The sequence below is a fragment of the Egretta garzetta genome, unplaced genomic scaffold (assembly GCF_000687185.1).
Source record: "Egretta garzetta isolate BGI_Z169 unplaced genomic scaffold, ASM68718v1 scaffold745, whole genome shotgun sequence".
Lineage (NCBI taxonomy): Eukaryota > Metazoa > Chordata > Aves > Pelecaniformes > Ardeidae > Egretta > Egretta garzetta.
The window spans coordinates 391,730-407,690 of NW_009259678.1; the positions used below are offsets into that span (position 1 = coordinate 391,730).

Sequence of the window (15,961 nt, forward strand, 5' to 3'; positions counted from 1 at the left end):
CAGGGGCAGGGGCAGGGGCAGGGTTTGAGGGCGGATGCCCTGCCTGCGGCCCAGCGCCCTTCAGAAGTTTTTTCTCTGGTACCAGTTCTCACCTTCTAGCCATGAGGACTGTTTGAGCCGCGGAAGGAGGCAAAAGCCTGGCCGTCCCGGCTGGCCGTCTGTCTGTCCGGAGCCCCAGCCTGCTGGGAGCCACGTCAGCCCGAAAGCAAGCCCAGCCGGCTCGGCTGGGGGTTTAAGGCACAGGAGTGCAAGTGTCCAGTAAACCCAAGGGGTTCTGTTTTACCAGGTGTACATACATTTAGGGCGTACTAATTCAGTAGGATTTCTATGACAGTCGGGTTTCACGATCATGTATGCCTCCTTGATGATACGAAACACTGTTTCACAGATAATGGTGATCTGGTGAGGTAGAAGTGGTATGAAAATTGCAGAATAAGGTAAAAAAAATCTTGTGGCTCTGTGTGATGTGGGAGAGCTTGTGGGGAAGAGCCAAAGGAGGCAGTTGATCCAAATATTCCCACTTTCAGTGGGGATGGGTTTCTTCATTGAGCTCTGTTGAATGAGCATGGTAAGTATGAGAGTTTCATTAAATAATGATATAGAGTGACCTTGTAGGGAAGAGTGGGAAATCCTGCTGTGGATCTAGTAATGCATACCCTTAATAGTAACTGTTATTGATAAGGGAAATAATCTTGTCTTGTTCCTCTTTCCATATTGCCTTATTCTGTGATCACAGGATGCTTTGGGTCAGAAGGGACCTGGAATCATCATCCAGTCCAACCCCTCTGCCATGGGGGCCTGGATCAGGTTGCTCAAATCCCCGTCCAACCTGGCCTTGAACACTTCCAGGGATTCTCTGGGCATCGTAGTCACCGAGCTGTGTTTTTGTTGTAGTTTGTTGTCAGTCTGGGCATACTCTGCATTTTTGAACTCTTTCTCCACCTTTTCCCCAGACTTACTGTATTTTCTGTCATGGGAAGAATCCTGGTGAGTGTGAAGTAGTTTTTCTGATCCAGTTGCCCATATTCTGATTTGGCTCCTACACCTTGGTTTCTGAACAGGCATTTTAAAACCATTTTAAGCAGTGGGAAAGTCTCAAGCTGTCTGGGGCATCCCAGAGAATCTGATGGAAAACAAAACTGTAGAACAGGTATGGGTTGCAAGATACTGGATATTGAATTGGTTCTGTAGATAATGCCAAGTAATAAGGTACTTATGACATGATTGGTTGTCTCTTTAGCAGCACAGTGTCATGATGTGGAAGGCAGCCCTGATAGTTATTTTAAAATCTCATATAATAACTCAATAATGAATATTTTATTACTCTGTAATGTAAGTTTGTTTCAGAGGTCTGGCTTCATAAGCATTTGTGCATAGTTATCAAACAGTACATATACCAGAAAAAGAGTCACTGTTGTAACCAAAATGATGACCTCTTAAATATTTTTTTGAAAAAGATCGTGATATTTTTGTAACGTTTAAAGTGTATTTCTTAACGTCCGAATCCCAGCTGCTGTGAGAATGTTCACACTGAGTATGACTGAAGGTCCGTCTGTCCCAGTGTATGTTTTAACAGTTGGACTTGATGATCTTAAAGGTCTTTTCCAACCTAAACGATTCTGATTCTATGTTCAGCATTGTCTAACTGCAGATCTCTAGGACAGACAGTAAGAAATGGGCAAACATATGTGATACTTCCGTCGAATATTCTCCTAACTTCCCAGAAATTTGAGGCTTGGGGGCTTCTTAAAACAGAGGAATTTAACAACCCCATCAGCATTTGAATTTTTGTTTGTTTGTTTGTTTGCCACCGCTTGTCTAGCATTGGGAATTCCTTCTCTTCAGTTTTAAGCCATCTTTTAATTTCATTTGATGCCTCTGTAACTCGTACGTTGTAAAAGTGGAAGTCATTCCTTATTCACCTTCTGTGCAATTTGTGCTCTGGGGTATCTCCCCATTATGTGTAAAAGCCACTCCGTACTTCTCATGATCTTCATTGTCCTTCTCTGAACCTTTGCCAGTGCTTCTGTTTTCTTTTTGAGAAGGGAGGGACAAAACCAGTGTTTAGTGTTGAAGATGTGTACTACCCATTTATGCAGTGACATAAAGGCATGGTGCCTCATCAGCATCATGGCATTCGTAGGTAGTGCTTCACTGCAGATCTGTTATTAAGGTCTCACTTGTACCAACTCTTCTCCCAGTCAGAGCTTCCCTCTGCTGTGCTCACCGCTTGTGGTCTAAAGCTGAAGTCTTGTCTCCATGGTTGTCTTGGAGTATCTCAGTGGCTCCAGTGTGCCAGCTGTGCGGCACAGGGAGAGCCCCAGTTTGGGTTATAAATACGAAAAGGGAGCTAGAACTGGATTGGAAATCCTTGAAGAAAAAAAAGCCCTTCCACCTTGATTCTTGTTTTTGAACTGAAAGTTATTTTGTAGATGCATATTGAGCGAAAGCTTTCTTCGTACTGAAGAATTGGGGTTTTTTTTAGGTTCAGTGACGGGCTGTCTGCACTGAATACCATGTAGCTGATGCCTATTCTGCTCTTAACAGTACTTTTTTAAGTAAAAGAAGCTGAAAATTGAGGTATTGAAAAATGATTTGATTTTATAGCTGTTGACTGACTTCGGTTAATTTACTCTTTGTCTTTTGATAGGCAAGTCCATGAGGTCCAATCTTACATGGGGCGCCTTGAGACTTCAGACAAAGAGTCAGTGCACTGTAAGTATGTAATTAGTGAGAAAAGTCCCACTCCAGTTCTGATTTGATTTAGGTTGCATCTTTAACCTTGTATGCTTTATCATTGCATTTACAGTCGTTATTGGAACAAATTTGGCTCGTCAGTCATTGTGATCAGCTGGTGAGACAGATCACTGATTTGGAATGCATTAACATTAAAAATAATTTGACTGTTTGACTTCAATAAGGTGATGTTTTGTATGAAGGATGGAGCGGAAAAGGCAGAACAAGAATTTACTTCAAATCATTTTCCTTGTGATTCTTTAGTTGGCAAAGAGTGCTTACCGTGGATGCTTCTACAATGTCTTGATATGGGAATGCCAGATACTTTTTGGTGCTGTTAGATTTTGGAGCTCGTTGTCAGGCTGTGGAAGCCTTCTACCTAAACCAGTTAAAAACACCCACATTGATGCATTCATGGAGGTACAATGAACATATTGATGTGGACAGAACTGCAAATTCAGGAGATCACTGGGCTGGTTTGTTAGAAGCTCAGAAGCTGAGAAATGTCATTGTATACCTGTCCTGTTATTTTGCTGTTCCTTAAGCATCCGCTAATTGGCAGTGTTCTCCAGAAGAGGCTTAGTACAGTTTCTGGGGAAAATGCTGTGATTTGGTGTGTGGGAATTTAAGCAGTTAATTAATTAATTTTAACTTCTGATAGTTCCTGCTTGCCTCAGAGCCAGAACCTCTAATTGCATCTGCTTATGAAAAATATGTAGAACAGCTAGGTTTGAAATGGCTTCAGTCAATTTGGACTATAACCCTGTGCTAATAAAATGACTGTAATAAAATACTGTGATGTATTGTGGCAGGACTTTTTACCCCAGTGAAGAATTGGCAAATGTATTTTGGACCTGTGTTTCAAGCCTTAATTCCTGTATGGGTATTGCTGGTGGGCCTCATCAGAAACTTCTGAAGTGAAAGCACACTGCATTGACGGGATATTTATGCACATGTTGACTGACGTCTCTTACCCTGAACATATTTGTGAGGCATGACTTTTCTGTAGAATGGGCTGTGATAAATTTTCCTGTCAAAAAAGAACGACTTGTCAGCTGGTTCTGATTTTTGTGGTGGTTGTACTACTCCTAGTACAGTGCCTAGGCTTCCTGGGGTGCTGTTCACTGGATGTGATTTTGGAGCCCCTTGAAAATCAGCATAATTTGACTCTAGTATTTGAGACCGTTTCAAGAGAGAGGATTATGCACCATCTTACAAGATCAATAAATGAACATACTGGTTTTCTTTATATATATATATATATATGTAAAGATACAGGTATGTGCTCTAGATATTAGTGCATATTTAAGAATTTTTGGGAAAATTATTATCTTTTGGCTGAAGAGTAGGAAATAAGAGCCAGGAAATCAAACTTCCTGTTGCACCTCTCCTCCAACTTTTGGCCAAATAATCCCTTCTTGCTCAGAAAAATGTAAGATGACCAAGATAGTAATTCTTACTGATGTAATTGTCTGCTCTCCTGGTTGCTTCTGTGTTGAGCTGTACTAAATGATGGAGAGATGAAGGGCATTTTGATTGATGTGTCTATATATGTGAGTTAGTTACTCTTTGATTGTGTGAGATCAAAGGGCAAAGAAAAGGCATTGTATGCGCTGTTTGCTTTTCTGGGTTCTGCTGGATGCGATTTTCTGGGAAGTCCTGAGGCACTGTGGAGCAGTTAGCAGGGATTAGTAACACTTTTCTGTAGACCTCTTTAGTCTAACTGGCAAAACAAGAACACATGGTGTCTGTAGGATTTGGTGATTATTTCCATCAGGTCTGCCCATGGCAGTCTGAGAGTTCAGGACTGTCCTCATGGCTGCACAGACGTGATGGTGTTTCTGTCCTCTATCAGCCTGTGGCCATGCTCTGGAGGGTGCGTTCCTTCAGCCTTACAGCTCACCTTCTTTAAAACACAATAATGGCAAATGATTAGTAGTGCTCCTGTCTTTCGCCCGTCCATGCAATTCTTTACGTTGTGAAGTGCTGGATTGTGACATGGTTAGAAAATGCGGTTGTCAAATGAGGAAGGGGGTTGTGGCTTGTGCCGAGTTTTCTGTACAATGACTACAGTAATGAAAACATATGGCTTTTTTTTTTCCCCAGTTGTATAATTTTTCCCCCTCATTTAAGTACATGAGTTTGTGTTGCATACTATTGCCCCTCTGCTATTTCTATGCAGATTATCTTAAGCAGTTGCAACATAGATGGTTACAGAGGCAATTATTTTGTGGCCTTGTTTTCCCACTTGCAAGGGCTTCAGCCCCATTTTGGCCATGTCTTTCTGAGTTGTTTGGCCAGCCTGCCATTTCCTATCAACTCTGAATCCTTCCGGTGCTGTCAGTCAATCTCCCCTGCTATAGGTATGGATGTTGTATATTAACTCTGTGTTAACAGTTTTTGGAGGTTTAAATGAGGTGAGAATCATCTTGGCTATGAGCTTGTGTGAGCGAATCCTGCCAAGGGAGCAGGAAGGGGCTGCAGGGGGGAATGTGGGAGCTTTAAATCCTAACACGTGGAGCTGATAGGGAAAGGGGCTCAGATATCTTGAAAGAGCAGGGGCTTTCCTAGCTCCCTTCTCAGAGGAGGAGGCAAAGGCAAGAGTCTCAAGTTACTGAGTTAAAGAAGCGGCTTTTCATGGTATGTGTAGTTCTCAGTTACATGATTTTTTTTCATCCAGTAAGGATTTGCATCTGCCAGGTTTTAAATACTGGTTTGAATGGTTTGAGCTTTTACCTTCACTCAGATTGCAGTTCTTTAATGCAAATTGCTTTTTTATTTCCTTGCAGTAGTAGAAAATGAGATTCAGGCAAGAATAGACAATATATTCAGCAACTTGGAGCGTCTGGAAATACTGTCCAGCAAAGAACCTCCCAATAAGCGACAGAATGCTAAACTGTAAGTTGACCTTCTTTGCTATGATAGTGGGGCGTAGTCTTTGTAATTATTTCTATTAAATTTATTGAAGCCCTTTGCCTTTTGATTTGAGTGCCAGCTTTACAGTTTGCATAACTTATGACTGTGCTCTGCAGTAGCAAAATTGGGGCACAGAGGCAAAATCACTTTCCTGCATTTAACCACAGACTGGTGATGGAACTGGATTCATGGCTCTGTTCTGAGATGAGCAGAACATGCCATTTTGATGCTTAAAAAAATTTCTACTCTATATGGCGTTTGCTTTTAATGGCATTTTTGGAGGTAAGGAGCAAAATTATTTCAATTGGTGTCATTTTCTCTGGACCATTTTCCTCACTGTTGGTGACTAAAAGAAGGAGGTTTCTAAAGTTAGCACTGGTTTGGGCAGGAGGTTGGACCTCAAGACCTCAAGACTTTCTGGTCTAATTTATTCTGTGACTCTACTGTTAATGTTTAGTCCCAAAATGCCTTTGTAGATATCAGAGTTGGATATCATGTCACCTGTATTAGAGATGTCAGTATCTGAAATAGTCATCTAGGCTTTCTTTATAGTCATCAAACATTTAATCAGAGACAATTATTTGGATGTTATTTGTTTTACCCAATGGAGATGTCTCCTGTATTGCCCACTGACTTTTAAACTCCTTTTAATAAAAACTCAAATTTAAGAACACAGTGGTAATCAGTGAAACTTGAAAGCTTAATCTTTTATGTGCATGAAGGTCGTAAAATAGGAACTGTTCAAATCCTACCGTCTTTCCAAATCTGTGTTAAATGAGGAATATATTTATAACTCCTGAAGAGAGTAGTCATGGGATAGGATGTCCAAGGCAGCTCAAGAATTCTGCTTCATATTTTGTCATCAGCCTCCAGTTCACTTGTTTATTAGAAAAAGGAGGCACAGAAGATCTAAATCTGGTATCTTCTATAGTCCTTTATCTTGTAGATAAGTAGAAGCCATCATTCTTTATCGTTCGTCACTGTTAACTTATAATGCTCCATTGTTCGTATAAAACCCACCAGAAAACAATGGTATTTTTATCCCTGGGAATGTCTTCCTGTTGTTGATCATTTCTAGTCGAGTTGACCAGCTGAAGTATGACGTTCAGCATCTGCAGACAGCTCTGAGAAACTTCCAACAGCGCCGTTACATCCGGGAGCAGCAGGAGCGACAGCGAGAAGAGTTGCTTGCACGGACATTCACTACTAATGTAAGTATTCTTTATTTTACATCTCTGTGTTCTAGAAGCCGTAGTCTGTCAGAGAAGTTTCAGGCAAGACATAGGCATGACCATTAGATTGCTGCTGTGAGGTGTAAATGGAATAAAGACGGAAAAGAATAGCAACGTGTGTTGAAAAAGTACAAGTTTCTCATGAGGAAAAGTTCGTCTATTAAGAGGCAGTAGTAAAAGACTCCAGAAACTGCTGCTCTTGTTTTTTCCAGTACAGTTCTACCTGACTTTATATAGCAGTTCCAAAAGGGTGAATGAGGTAGGTACCAAAGTATACATTTTACTTGGATTTGCGTCAGATGTCTTTGTCAAATCCTGAGATTTGTAACATGCCTGGCTTTTATACACCCTCCTGTCAGTAGATGTCAGCAAGCTTTAATTTATCCAAATACAAATCACACAGCTGGGGAGAAAAACCTTGCTTTTTACCTGCAAATGATTCAAAACTTTTTAATGACAACAGTGTGTTTCCACCTGTTTTTGTTAATTTTTTCACCACAATGAGGGTGGTGAAACACTGGAACAGGTTGCCCAGAGAGGTGGTGGAGGCCCCATCCCTGGAAACTTTCAAGGCCAGGTTGGATGGGACTCTGAGCTACCTGATCTGGTTAAAGGCATCCCTGCTCACTTCAGGGGGGTTGGACTAGAAAATCTCTAGGGATCCCTTCCAACCCCAAACATTCTATGATTCTATGATTTTTAGTTCCTCCACTGGAAAGTTCCCCCAGTGCAAATTCATAGAGGAATTTTGCTCTGAATAGTGTAGGTTTGCTTTCAGTTTTCACTTTTTTGTAACTCAAAAGCTGGTCTTTTGGCGGGGGGGATGGAGGTTGGGGTTTTTTTTGTTTGGTGTTTTGGTTTTTTTATTTTTTGTTGGTTTTTTTGGGTTTGGGGGTGTTTTTTTGTTTGTTTGTTTTTTGTTAAAGGCATATAACCTACCATTCATTTTCTGTGTTGTCATTCCCTGTTAGGGCAGGGAAGAATGAATGAGAGTGGTCCTATTTTATTGAGATTTGGGAAGTCGATGCACTTCTCAAAGCCTGCCATAAAGATGACACCTAGCATTTTGTTGGCTTGCAAGTGCAAAGTAAATGGCGAGTTATTTTTTTCTCCTTTAGATGCTGAAAAGTGTCTCAAGATGGAAAAAAAAAGCCTGATTATTTTGTATTTCTTTTAACCCATTACAAAAATATTAAAGTGTCCCTTTAATAGGAAAGTGATGATTTATTTGTCAGCTATTGGCCTGTTTACCTAGTTTCTATTTATGTACTACCCTATTCTATTAAATAGAAACGTCAGCTGAGCATGCAAGCATCCTGAGTGAATCACTGCTACATACATAACAGCTTTTGAAAGCTGCAGCAGTTCGGAACATTTTGCTTAATTCGAAGATAAATGTGGTCTTTATCTTTAAAGCCTTCCCTTGTACCATTTTGGAGAAAACTGCTCACAGCAAATGAAAAATATGATGCCATCTAGCCTTTCTATGAGGAGGGTCAAAAATCTAATTCGATATTTTTCTTGCTGTATTAAAAAAAAAACCCAGCAAGCTCTTTGTGTAGGAAATGGAGTCCCCACTGATTTGAAGCTTTAATAAATATATGAAAACATAGCCGTTCGGATGCAAATCCATGTGCTTCTGCTCTGCAGACTCTCCTAAGACACTTAATTCACACTCAGTGCTTCATTAACATCTGATGAGAGAGATGCTTACGCTGTGGTGGCTTCTTCATCCAAGCACTTTGCTCCTGCAACTGCTAACAGCTCTGTCCTTTATCTTCATTCTTTTACACTAAACAGGACACCCACCTAGGTGGTGCAGCACCTAACATGGGGTCATACATGTTGTTCCCTTATTAACACTTCTTTTACAATAATCACCAGAGTCTACTCAGAGCACGTTTGGTGTTGCTACCTGCATGTAACCTACAGCTGGCAGTCAAATTAGGGTATTAACTATCTTCTGCCCTAAACACGAATTCTGCATTTTAGTAGTTCTTGCCACTCTGAGTACATGGAAGCAGGTAAGCCAGTGCTTCCACACTTACCTCATACCAGTGTCATGATTCCTGTTAGTAAAACACTGCGAGAGTGATGTGCTGCTACCTTGGCACTCTTGGTGGTGCCCAGAGAAGATTAAACTGGAAGCCTTTGAAGGACAGCAGTGATCGCTTCCCTGACCTCTTGTGCAACCCAGGTTACAGAATTTTATCCAGTTATTTCCATTTCAAGATTCGTAGTTTCTAGCTGAGCTAGCTTTTCTGGAAAACAACTGATTTTTTATTTTTTTTTTTCTAGATAAGGCCTTGGGTGTTGAGTGAGTCAGACCTTCAGTGAGCTGGGTTCACTTCTGTTTGCCCTAACTATCAGAAATTTGCACTGTGTTGTAAATAGGAATTTATAGAATGTCATCTCCCAGACATCGTGTATTGTGGGCCTTCTGTCGCTTAGAAGTGTGATATTAAATCTTCGAAAAGTCTTTCACTTGCAATGATCAAATGACTCCTTGTTAAACACCTCCTGTTAGTTTTGATGTTCTCTCTTGTAATACCCTTTCCTACCTGTATCATAAACAGAGATTATAAAAAACGCTCCACTTTTAATCTGATTTTTTATTCTTTGAGATCTAATTGCAGTTGAACAGCCGATCAGCTTTGCCTCTTGGCTTGCTTCCTCTAGCCTTCTCTAAATTACTTTTTTCACTCAGATATTAATGTTGTATTTAATATCCCTATGAAAAAAAATATTTAAAACATAATCCTTCAAGTCCTGTCAAGTTTTTGCCACATTTATTTCTGCATGTTCTTTTTCTGGATCTATCTATGAGTGAGCAGGCAAGGTAACCAAGACCCTGCATTTCCCCTACAGGACTCTGACACCACCATACCGATCGACGAAACATTACAGTTTAATGAATCCCTCCAGAATGCCCATCGTGGCATGGATGATCTTATTGGCAGTGGGACCAACATCCTTCAGGGGCTGAGGGACCAGAGAGTGACATTAAAGGTGGGGGCATCATTTTTTACCAAAAAGACCCCACGTTTTTCTGCATTTGTGATGACCAGGCTAAGTAAAATCGATACATGAGTTTGTTTCAGTACCTTGCTTCAACCTGAGAATGCTGGGAAAGGCCCAAACTCCATTTTAACTAAACCTGAAATCTTTATGATCTTACTAAGAACACCTTTAAGCTCTTTTTGTGGCCGGACGGCTGAGCAGTCTTCACCTGCACAGCAGTTAGTACCTGGAGTGCTGAATGTTACCTTATATTCCGTTATGGGGTTTTTTTTTTGTTATGGTTTTTTTTGTTCAAGTGAAGAATGGGAAGTAATGGCTAGCTTGCAGATAGACTTGATTCAGATGTAAATCAGTCGGAGCAACCACAAAGCTGGCATAAAGTACCTGTGTTTAAGATTAGTAATAAAGATAACACTCTCCCAGGTCTAATGCACCTCAGCAATGTCTTTCCCTGAATACTGATAATGACAGCTGTATTTCTCCATGTCTCTTCAGAACAAATATTTGTCTTTTATTTTAAACACTTTTCAAAGTGGTGTTAAATTTTGAGCAAATAGCTGAAAGATACAAAAAGCTTTTTCATAAGAAGTGTGTGCTGAGGGGAAAGCTGGATTTCGGAAAAACGGGAAATTCCTCTCTCTGTTGTATTCATCTTCTGATGATAACTATTGTTGTCTGCTTTGTGATATGCTTTGTTTGGGGATGTACCTGCCAGGGGATTTAGGTGTGTTTAATTGCTGACATAAATCGATGTATTTGGTCAGATGAATCACCCCTCAAGCTCCATGGATTGTGCAGACCAGGGTCTTACTGGCTGTGAAGGCAGCTTGGTGTGCTTGCATATAGAGACCTGAACTGTACCCACGCCTGGGTCTCGCCCTTGAAGTGCACAGGCATTTTGCTGGAGCAACTTTTAGTACCTATGGTACCTGTGTCCTCAGTTACCAGAACCGGGCGTCTTCATCAGGCAGAGTTGAGTGCGCTCACCAGCCATGGGCAGGACAACCAGGGGATCAGGCCCAGCCAGCATGGGCTCATGAAAGGCAGGTCCTGCCTGACGAACCTGATCTGCTATGACCAGGTGACCCGCCCAGTGGATGAGGGAAAAGCTGTGGATGTTCTCTACCTGGACTTCAGCAAGGCCTTTGGCACTGTCCCCCATAGCATTCTCCTAGAGAAGCTGGCGGCTCTGGTTTAGACAGGCATATTCTTCACTGGGTAAAAATGTGGCTGGATGGCCGAGCCCAGAGAGTTGTGGTCAACGGAGTTAAATCCAGTTGGCGGCCAGTCACAAGCGGTGTCCCCCAGTTCTGTTTAATATTTTATCAATTATCTGGATTCTTTATCAGTGATCTGGATGAGGGGATCAAGGGGACACTCAGTCAGTTTGCAGATGACACCAAACTGGGCAGGAGTGTCAATCTGCTGGAGGGGAGGAGGGCTCTGCAGAGGCACCTGGCCAGGCTGGATCCATGGGCCCAGGCCAATGGTGTGAGGTTCAACAAGGCCAAGGGCCAGGTCCTGCACTGGGGACACAACAACCCCATGCAACGCTACAGGCGTGGGGAAGAGTGGCTGGAAAGCTGCCCAGCGTAAAAGGACCTGGGGGTGTTGGTCGACAGGCAGCTGAATACGAGCCAGAAGTGTGCCCAGGTGGCCAAGAGGGCCAACAGCATCCTGGCTTGTATCAGGAATGGTGTGGCCAGCAGGAGCAGCTGGGGAGGGGTCGGGAGCCCAAGGCTGCTGGGGAGTGGCTGGGTGAGCTGGGGGTGTTCATCCTGGAGAAGAGGAGGCTGAAGGGAGACCTTATTGCTCTCTATAGCTGCCTGACAGGATTGGGGAGCCGGGGTGGGGGGTGGTTGGGCTCTGCTCCCAGGGAACGGGTGATGGGATGAGGGGAAATGGCCTCAAGTTGTGCCAGGGCAGGTTTAGGTTTGACATTGGGAAAAATTTCTTCCCCGTTAAGGGCTGTCAGGCACTGGAAGGGGCTGCCCAGGGAAGGGGTCGAGTCCCCATCCCTGGAGAGATTTAAAATCTGGGCAGACGAGGTGCTTAGGGCCAGGGTTTAGTGGTGGGATGGCAGGGTTAGGGGAACAGTTGGGCTTGATGATCTTAAAGGTTTTTTCTTACACTGTCAAAGACTTCGTTGCATGTTTACAAATCTGGCAGAAGCAGCTAGCATAGAGACAGCTCATCAAGATAAATGGGTTAATTTGGAAGCATGTTAATCTGTGTAAGTATAGGATATAAATAGACAGGTATGAGCCAAGTATTCCCTAGCTGCTGCAAGGCTTTAACTGTTCTGTTTGTACTATTCCCCTGTCCCATGGACTGCAAGAATTGAAGTCTTCACTTTCCCATTGTTTGCTTTCATTTTAAAGCTTCATTTTCAGTTTCTCTTCTCCAAGCAAGGTTTTCTTTTGTTCTGAAGTAGTGTGAAAAGATTGCTCCAGAGATATCTGTATCTAATATAGTTGATACAAATTCTGTCCTCAGAGAGCTTTTCTGGTCTTAAGTCAGGTTGATATTCAAAATGGTTCCCAAATTTCACCTTTTTATTCTTTTGAGACCAAAGATAAGTGGACTGTGAGAATAGAAACAGAGTTTTTATTTTAAAGCGTGGTAAAGCACTGTGATGGGAATCTGTGCTGTTGACCTTGCTCAGAGAAGTAAATTAAGTCTTAACAGCTTTCTGAAGCAGGGTGTTCTGTTAAGGACTTGGACCAAGAAGTCAGTTTGAGAGAGGAGGTCCATTATCATCACTGTGCACGTGTAGGTGCAGTGGAGGTTGGTCCTGGCCAGTGTCTCTCTGCGCGCTGTGAGCTGAGCTGTGGTGCTGCGCCTGCCTGTCGGTTTGCTCCCGTTTGTCTAGCTTACCTAAAAGGATGCTTCTCACCTGCCAGCACCATTGTGACTCTGCAGCCAGGAGTTCTCTCATTTCTTCCCAGAGGAGATGACATCCAGCTCTGAACTGTGCCCAGAGTACAACTACGTGCCTGTATTTCTTAAGGTGTTCTTTGACCGTTGCCCTGAAATACAGTAGGAGTATTCCGGCTGCACTGCAGTAGTGACTCCCCGGGTGACTTCCTGGTACCTCCAGCTCTGCTGCTCACTGTGTTTATCGGTTATGCGCTTACTGCTGATGTGGTATCTGGTGGGGTCCACGTTGTTAATAATGCCAGCTGCTTCAGCAGTGAAACAGAACTGAGGTGTGGGCCATCCTGCAGTACACTGGCCAGCAGTCTTTGTTCCCTGGGGTCAGGGTTTTTAGCAGGGCCTGTAGTAAAAGGACAAGGAGTGATGGTTTTAAACTGAAGGAATGTAGATTCAGACTAGATATAAGGTAGAAATTTTTTACAATGAGGGTGGTGAAACACTGGAACAAGTTGCCCAGAGAGGTGGCAGATGCCCCATCCCTAGAAAACTTCAAGGTTAGGCTGGATGGAGCTCTAAGCGACCTGATGTAGTTGAAGATGTCCCTGCTCACTGCAGGGGCGTTGGATTAGATGGCCTTTAAAGGTCCCTTCCAACCCAAACCATTCTGTGATTCAGTGCTCTTCTCCAGAAGGATTTCCTGACACTGCATTAATTACACTTTTGCATACCTTTTCATTGCACTCAACCATTGGCCTTACAAGTTTCTGGACCTCCTTTTCAACCTCTTGCTGTTATGAACTTCAAAAAAAAAACAGGAGGGAAGTTCTGCAAGAAAGGTTGCCTGATCAAGAAGCTTCAAGCTCTTACTAGGCCGTGTGTCTGAAAAAGGACCAGAAAAGCTCTTAATACCTCCACAGGGAGTGCATTTTTTTTGGGCCACTCTTTATGATGCCTCTGTCCAGACAGATTGTTTTGTATCTTTCACCACATTCCTGTTCATGTGTGCGAATTAATTAGTCTCATCATCCAGCTATTTCCAGGGTCCTGTGGCCATCTCCCCTTAAATTGTAGGAACTGTTGGCTGATAGCAAGTTCCATTGATCGGAATTCATCACTTGTCACCCATGATGAAATTCTTGGGCTGTGGAATAAGAAGTGTTGGAACATGAGATTAATTGGGGTTTTTTTCTGTCTTTTTATTCTTAGGGTACTCACAAGAAGATCCTGGATGTTGCCAACATGTTGGGCTTATCCAATACAGTCATGCGGCTGATTGAGAAGCGAGCCTTTCAAGATAAATACTTCATGATTGGGGGAATGATTTTGACTTGTGTAATTATGTTTCTCGTCGTGCAGTATCTGACTTGAGCTACTGAACTGTCGCCGGAGGAGATTGTCTTCTGGAGCAAGACGGACTGTCCTCCGAACTGTACTTCCCTCTGAGTGCTGCTTTGGATAAGCCCCTCCTGTGAACTTCAGAGTTTACAAATCACTCTCAGACACATGTCACATGGAAAGCACGTAGGGTAACAAATTTCTACAGGGATGCTGTAGTTGAGAATGGCCCTATAAAAATATCCCTAGCCTGTGCTGCTCTCACCTTGCCGCCTGCGAGTTTAAGAATCTGGTTAAATAGGAAGCAGAAGTGAATTTTTTGCCCAGCTGTATTGGCAGGTAGGAATGTCCTTTTGGGTAGGCAGGGGTAGGAGGATGCAAAGGCAGAAGCATAGGATGTGGTGAGCTACAAGTGACCCTGATTGCTGTGTTCTGCAATGAAAGGATGCCACTGAGGAGAACTTCGCACTGTTTGTGGGCATGCTCCTGTGGAGTAAGCATGCAAAAGAAAAAGAGCTGGGAAGTGCAGGGTTCTCATCTGCAAAGTCATTGTTTTGCTTCTGGGAGAAGGATTTGTGGGGAAGGGTCTTAAAGCATGGTTATAACCTCAACTAACTTTTTTGTTTACACACACAGTATTAACCAGCACAAATCTTCCCATTTTAGGCTGAAATGCTTCTCAACTTCTCCAAGGTATGTTTTGGTACCTTATTATACCCTGCTCCTTCCCAGTGGAAGCTGAATGTTGTACCCCTGCCTGCTTTCAGTCAGGTACACATCGGGCCCATGCCATCCCGCTGTGCCGAGTACCAAATCCAGCCTAAGACCGTCATTTTTAGTGTTAGTGCACATCATGTTTTGGTGCATTTTCTGAGGTGGTTGGGGCTTTGTGCTCTGAATCAGTGAAGCAGGCACCTCCTCAATGTGCTCAAATTCAATTTGTGATTCTTACGCTCATAGAACTGGAATGGGCTCTCTCTGCTGTTCTTTGCATTCAGAGTGACAGTGAGATCAGGGCATCAGACCTTTCACTTAAAAGCAGTTGTCGTCAGAAGAGTGTCCTGAAGTTACGGTGCCTTGGGATGGCAAACATCCCTCATCCTTGAGAAGGGTCGTCTTTGCGTTATCCTTTGTACCTGCAGAATTACTGTGAAGGACACTCTCATGCCTGTTGTCTCGCTGAGATGATGGCCAATGTAGACATAGCTCCTTGGCTGCAGGTATCGATAGCATTGAAACATTTGCAGTTAGGAAATGCCTTGTCATTTTGATGCGGTACTCCTTCCCCTGCAGGCTGGAGGGCTCTGTTGGAATGGCCATCCTGAGATTTTGGGCATCATCTATTTCAGTCAGCCTTTGGATACATTCCCACCCCAGTTTGTGTGCAAGTCGGGAGCATTTCCAGCATCTGACGGTGGCACAGAAGTGTCACGTTCAGATGACGTGGCATAATGCTGGAAATTCCTTCTTTTTTTTGTCTGGAATGGTTGTGGGTCTTTTAATTAGTAACAGATTACAAGTTCTGTGTCCTATCTTTGCTGCGATAAGCTTCGCTTTTATTATGTAGCTTGTTGCAACCTTGGAGAAATGGTATTAATAACTCTCAGAAATTAATTTTGTTGAATATGGGCAAGCGAAATAGGCGTTAGCCGTGCTTCTTTACAGGTGCGTCACTGCAGTACCGCCTGACCTGTGTGCTGTGGCACAGCTTCAAAGCCCAGATGAGAGCTTCCAGTTCGCTGAGCTGTTGCAGGCCAGTTGGCTTCCTAACAGGAACCCCAGGCGAGGGAAGGGCTTGCAGTCAGATGCTGGCTGGCTGCGGGAGTGGGGGCTGAGGTGCCAGC

General features: G+C 43.1%; 1 protein-coding gene across 5 annotated transcripts; it reads left to right on the top strand.

Annotated features, from left to right (window-relative positions):
• The first annotated feature begins 199 nt into the window (after positions 1–199).
• GOSR2 (golgi SNAP receptor complex member 2) lies at positions 200–15,954 on the top strand. Of its 5 annotated transcripts, none has more exons than XM_035893997.1 (6): positions 207–568; positions 2,651–2,715; positions 5,526–5,634; positions 6,731–6,863; positions 9,753–9,893; positions 13,989–15,954. In XM_035893997.1, the coding sequence occupies exons 2-6, from the start codon at positions 2,676–2,678 to the stop codon at positions 14,148–14,150; spliced, it is 585 nt and encodes a 194-aa protein (XP_035749890.1). In that variant the 5' UTR covers positions 207–568; positions 2,651–2,675; the 3' UTR covers positions 14,151–15,954. The 5 variants fall into 5 exon arrangements, with proteins under 5 accessions (XP_035749892.1, XP_035749890.1, XP_035749894.1 ...); XM_035894000.1 differs by lacking the exon at positions 207–568 and adding an exon at positions 853–987; XM_035893998.1 differs by lacking the exon at positions 207–568 and adding an exon at positions 1,130–1,150.
• The last annotated feature ends 7 nt before the right edge of the window (positions 15,955–15,961 follow it).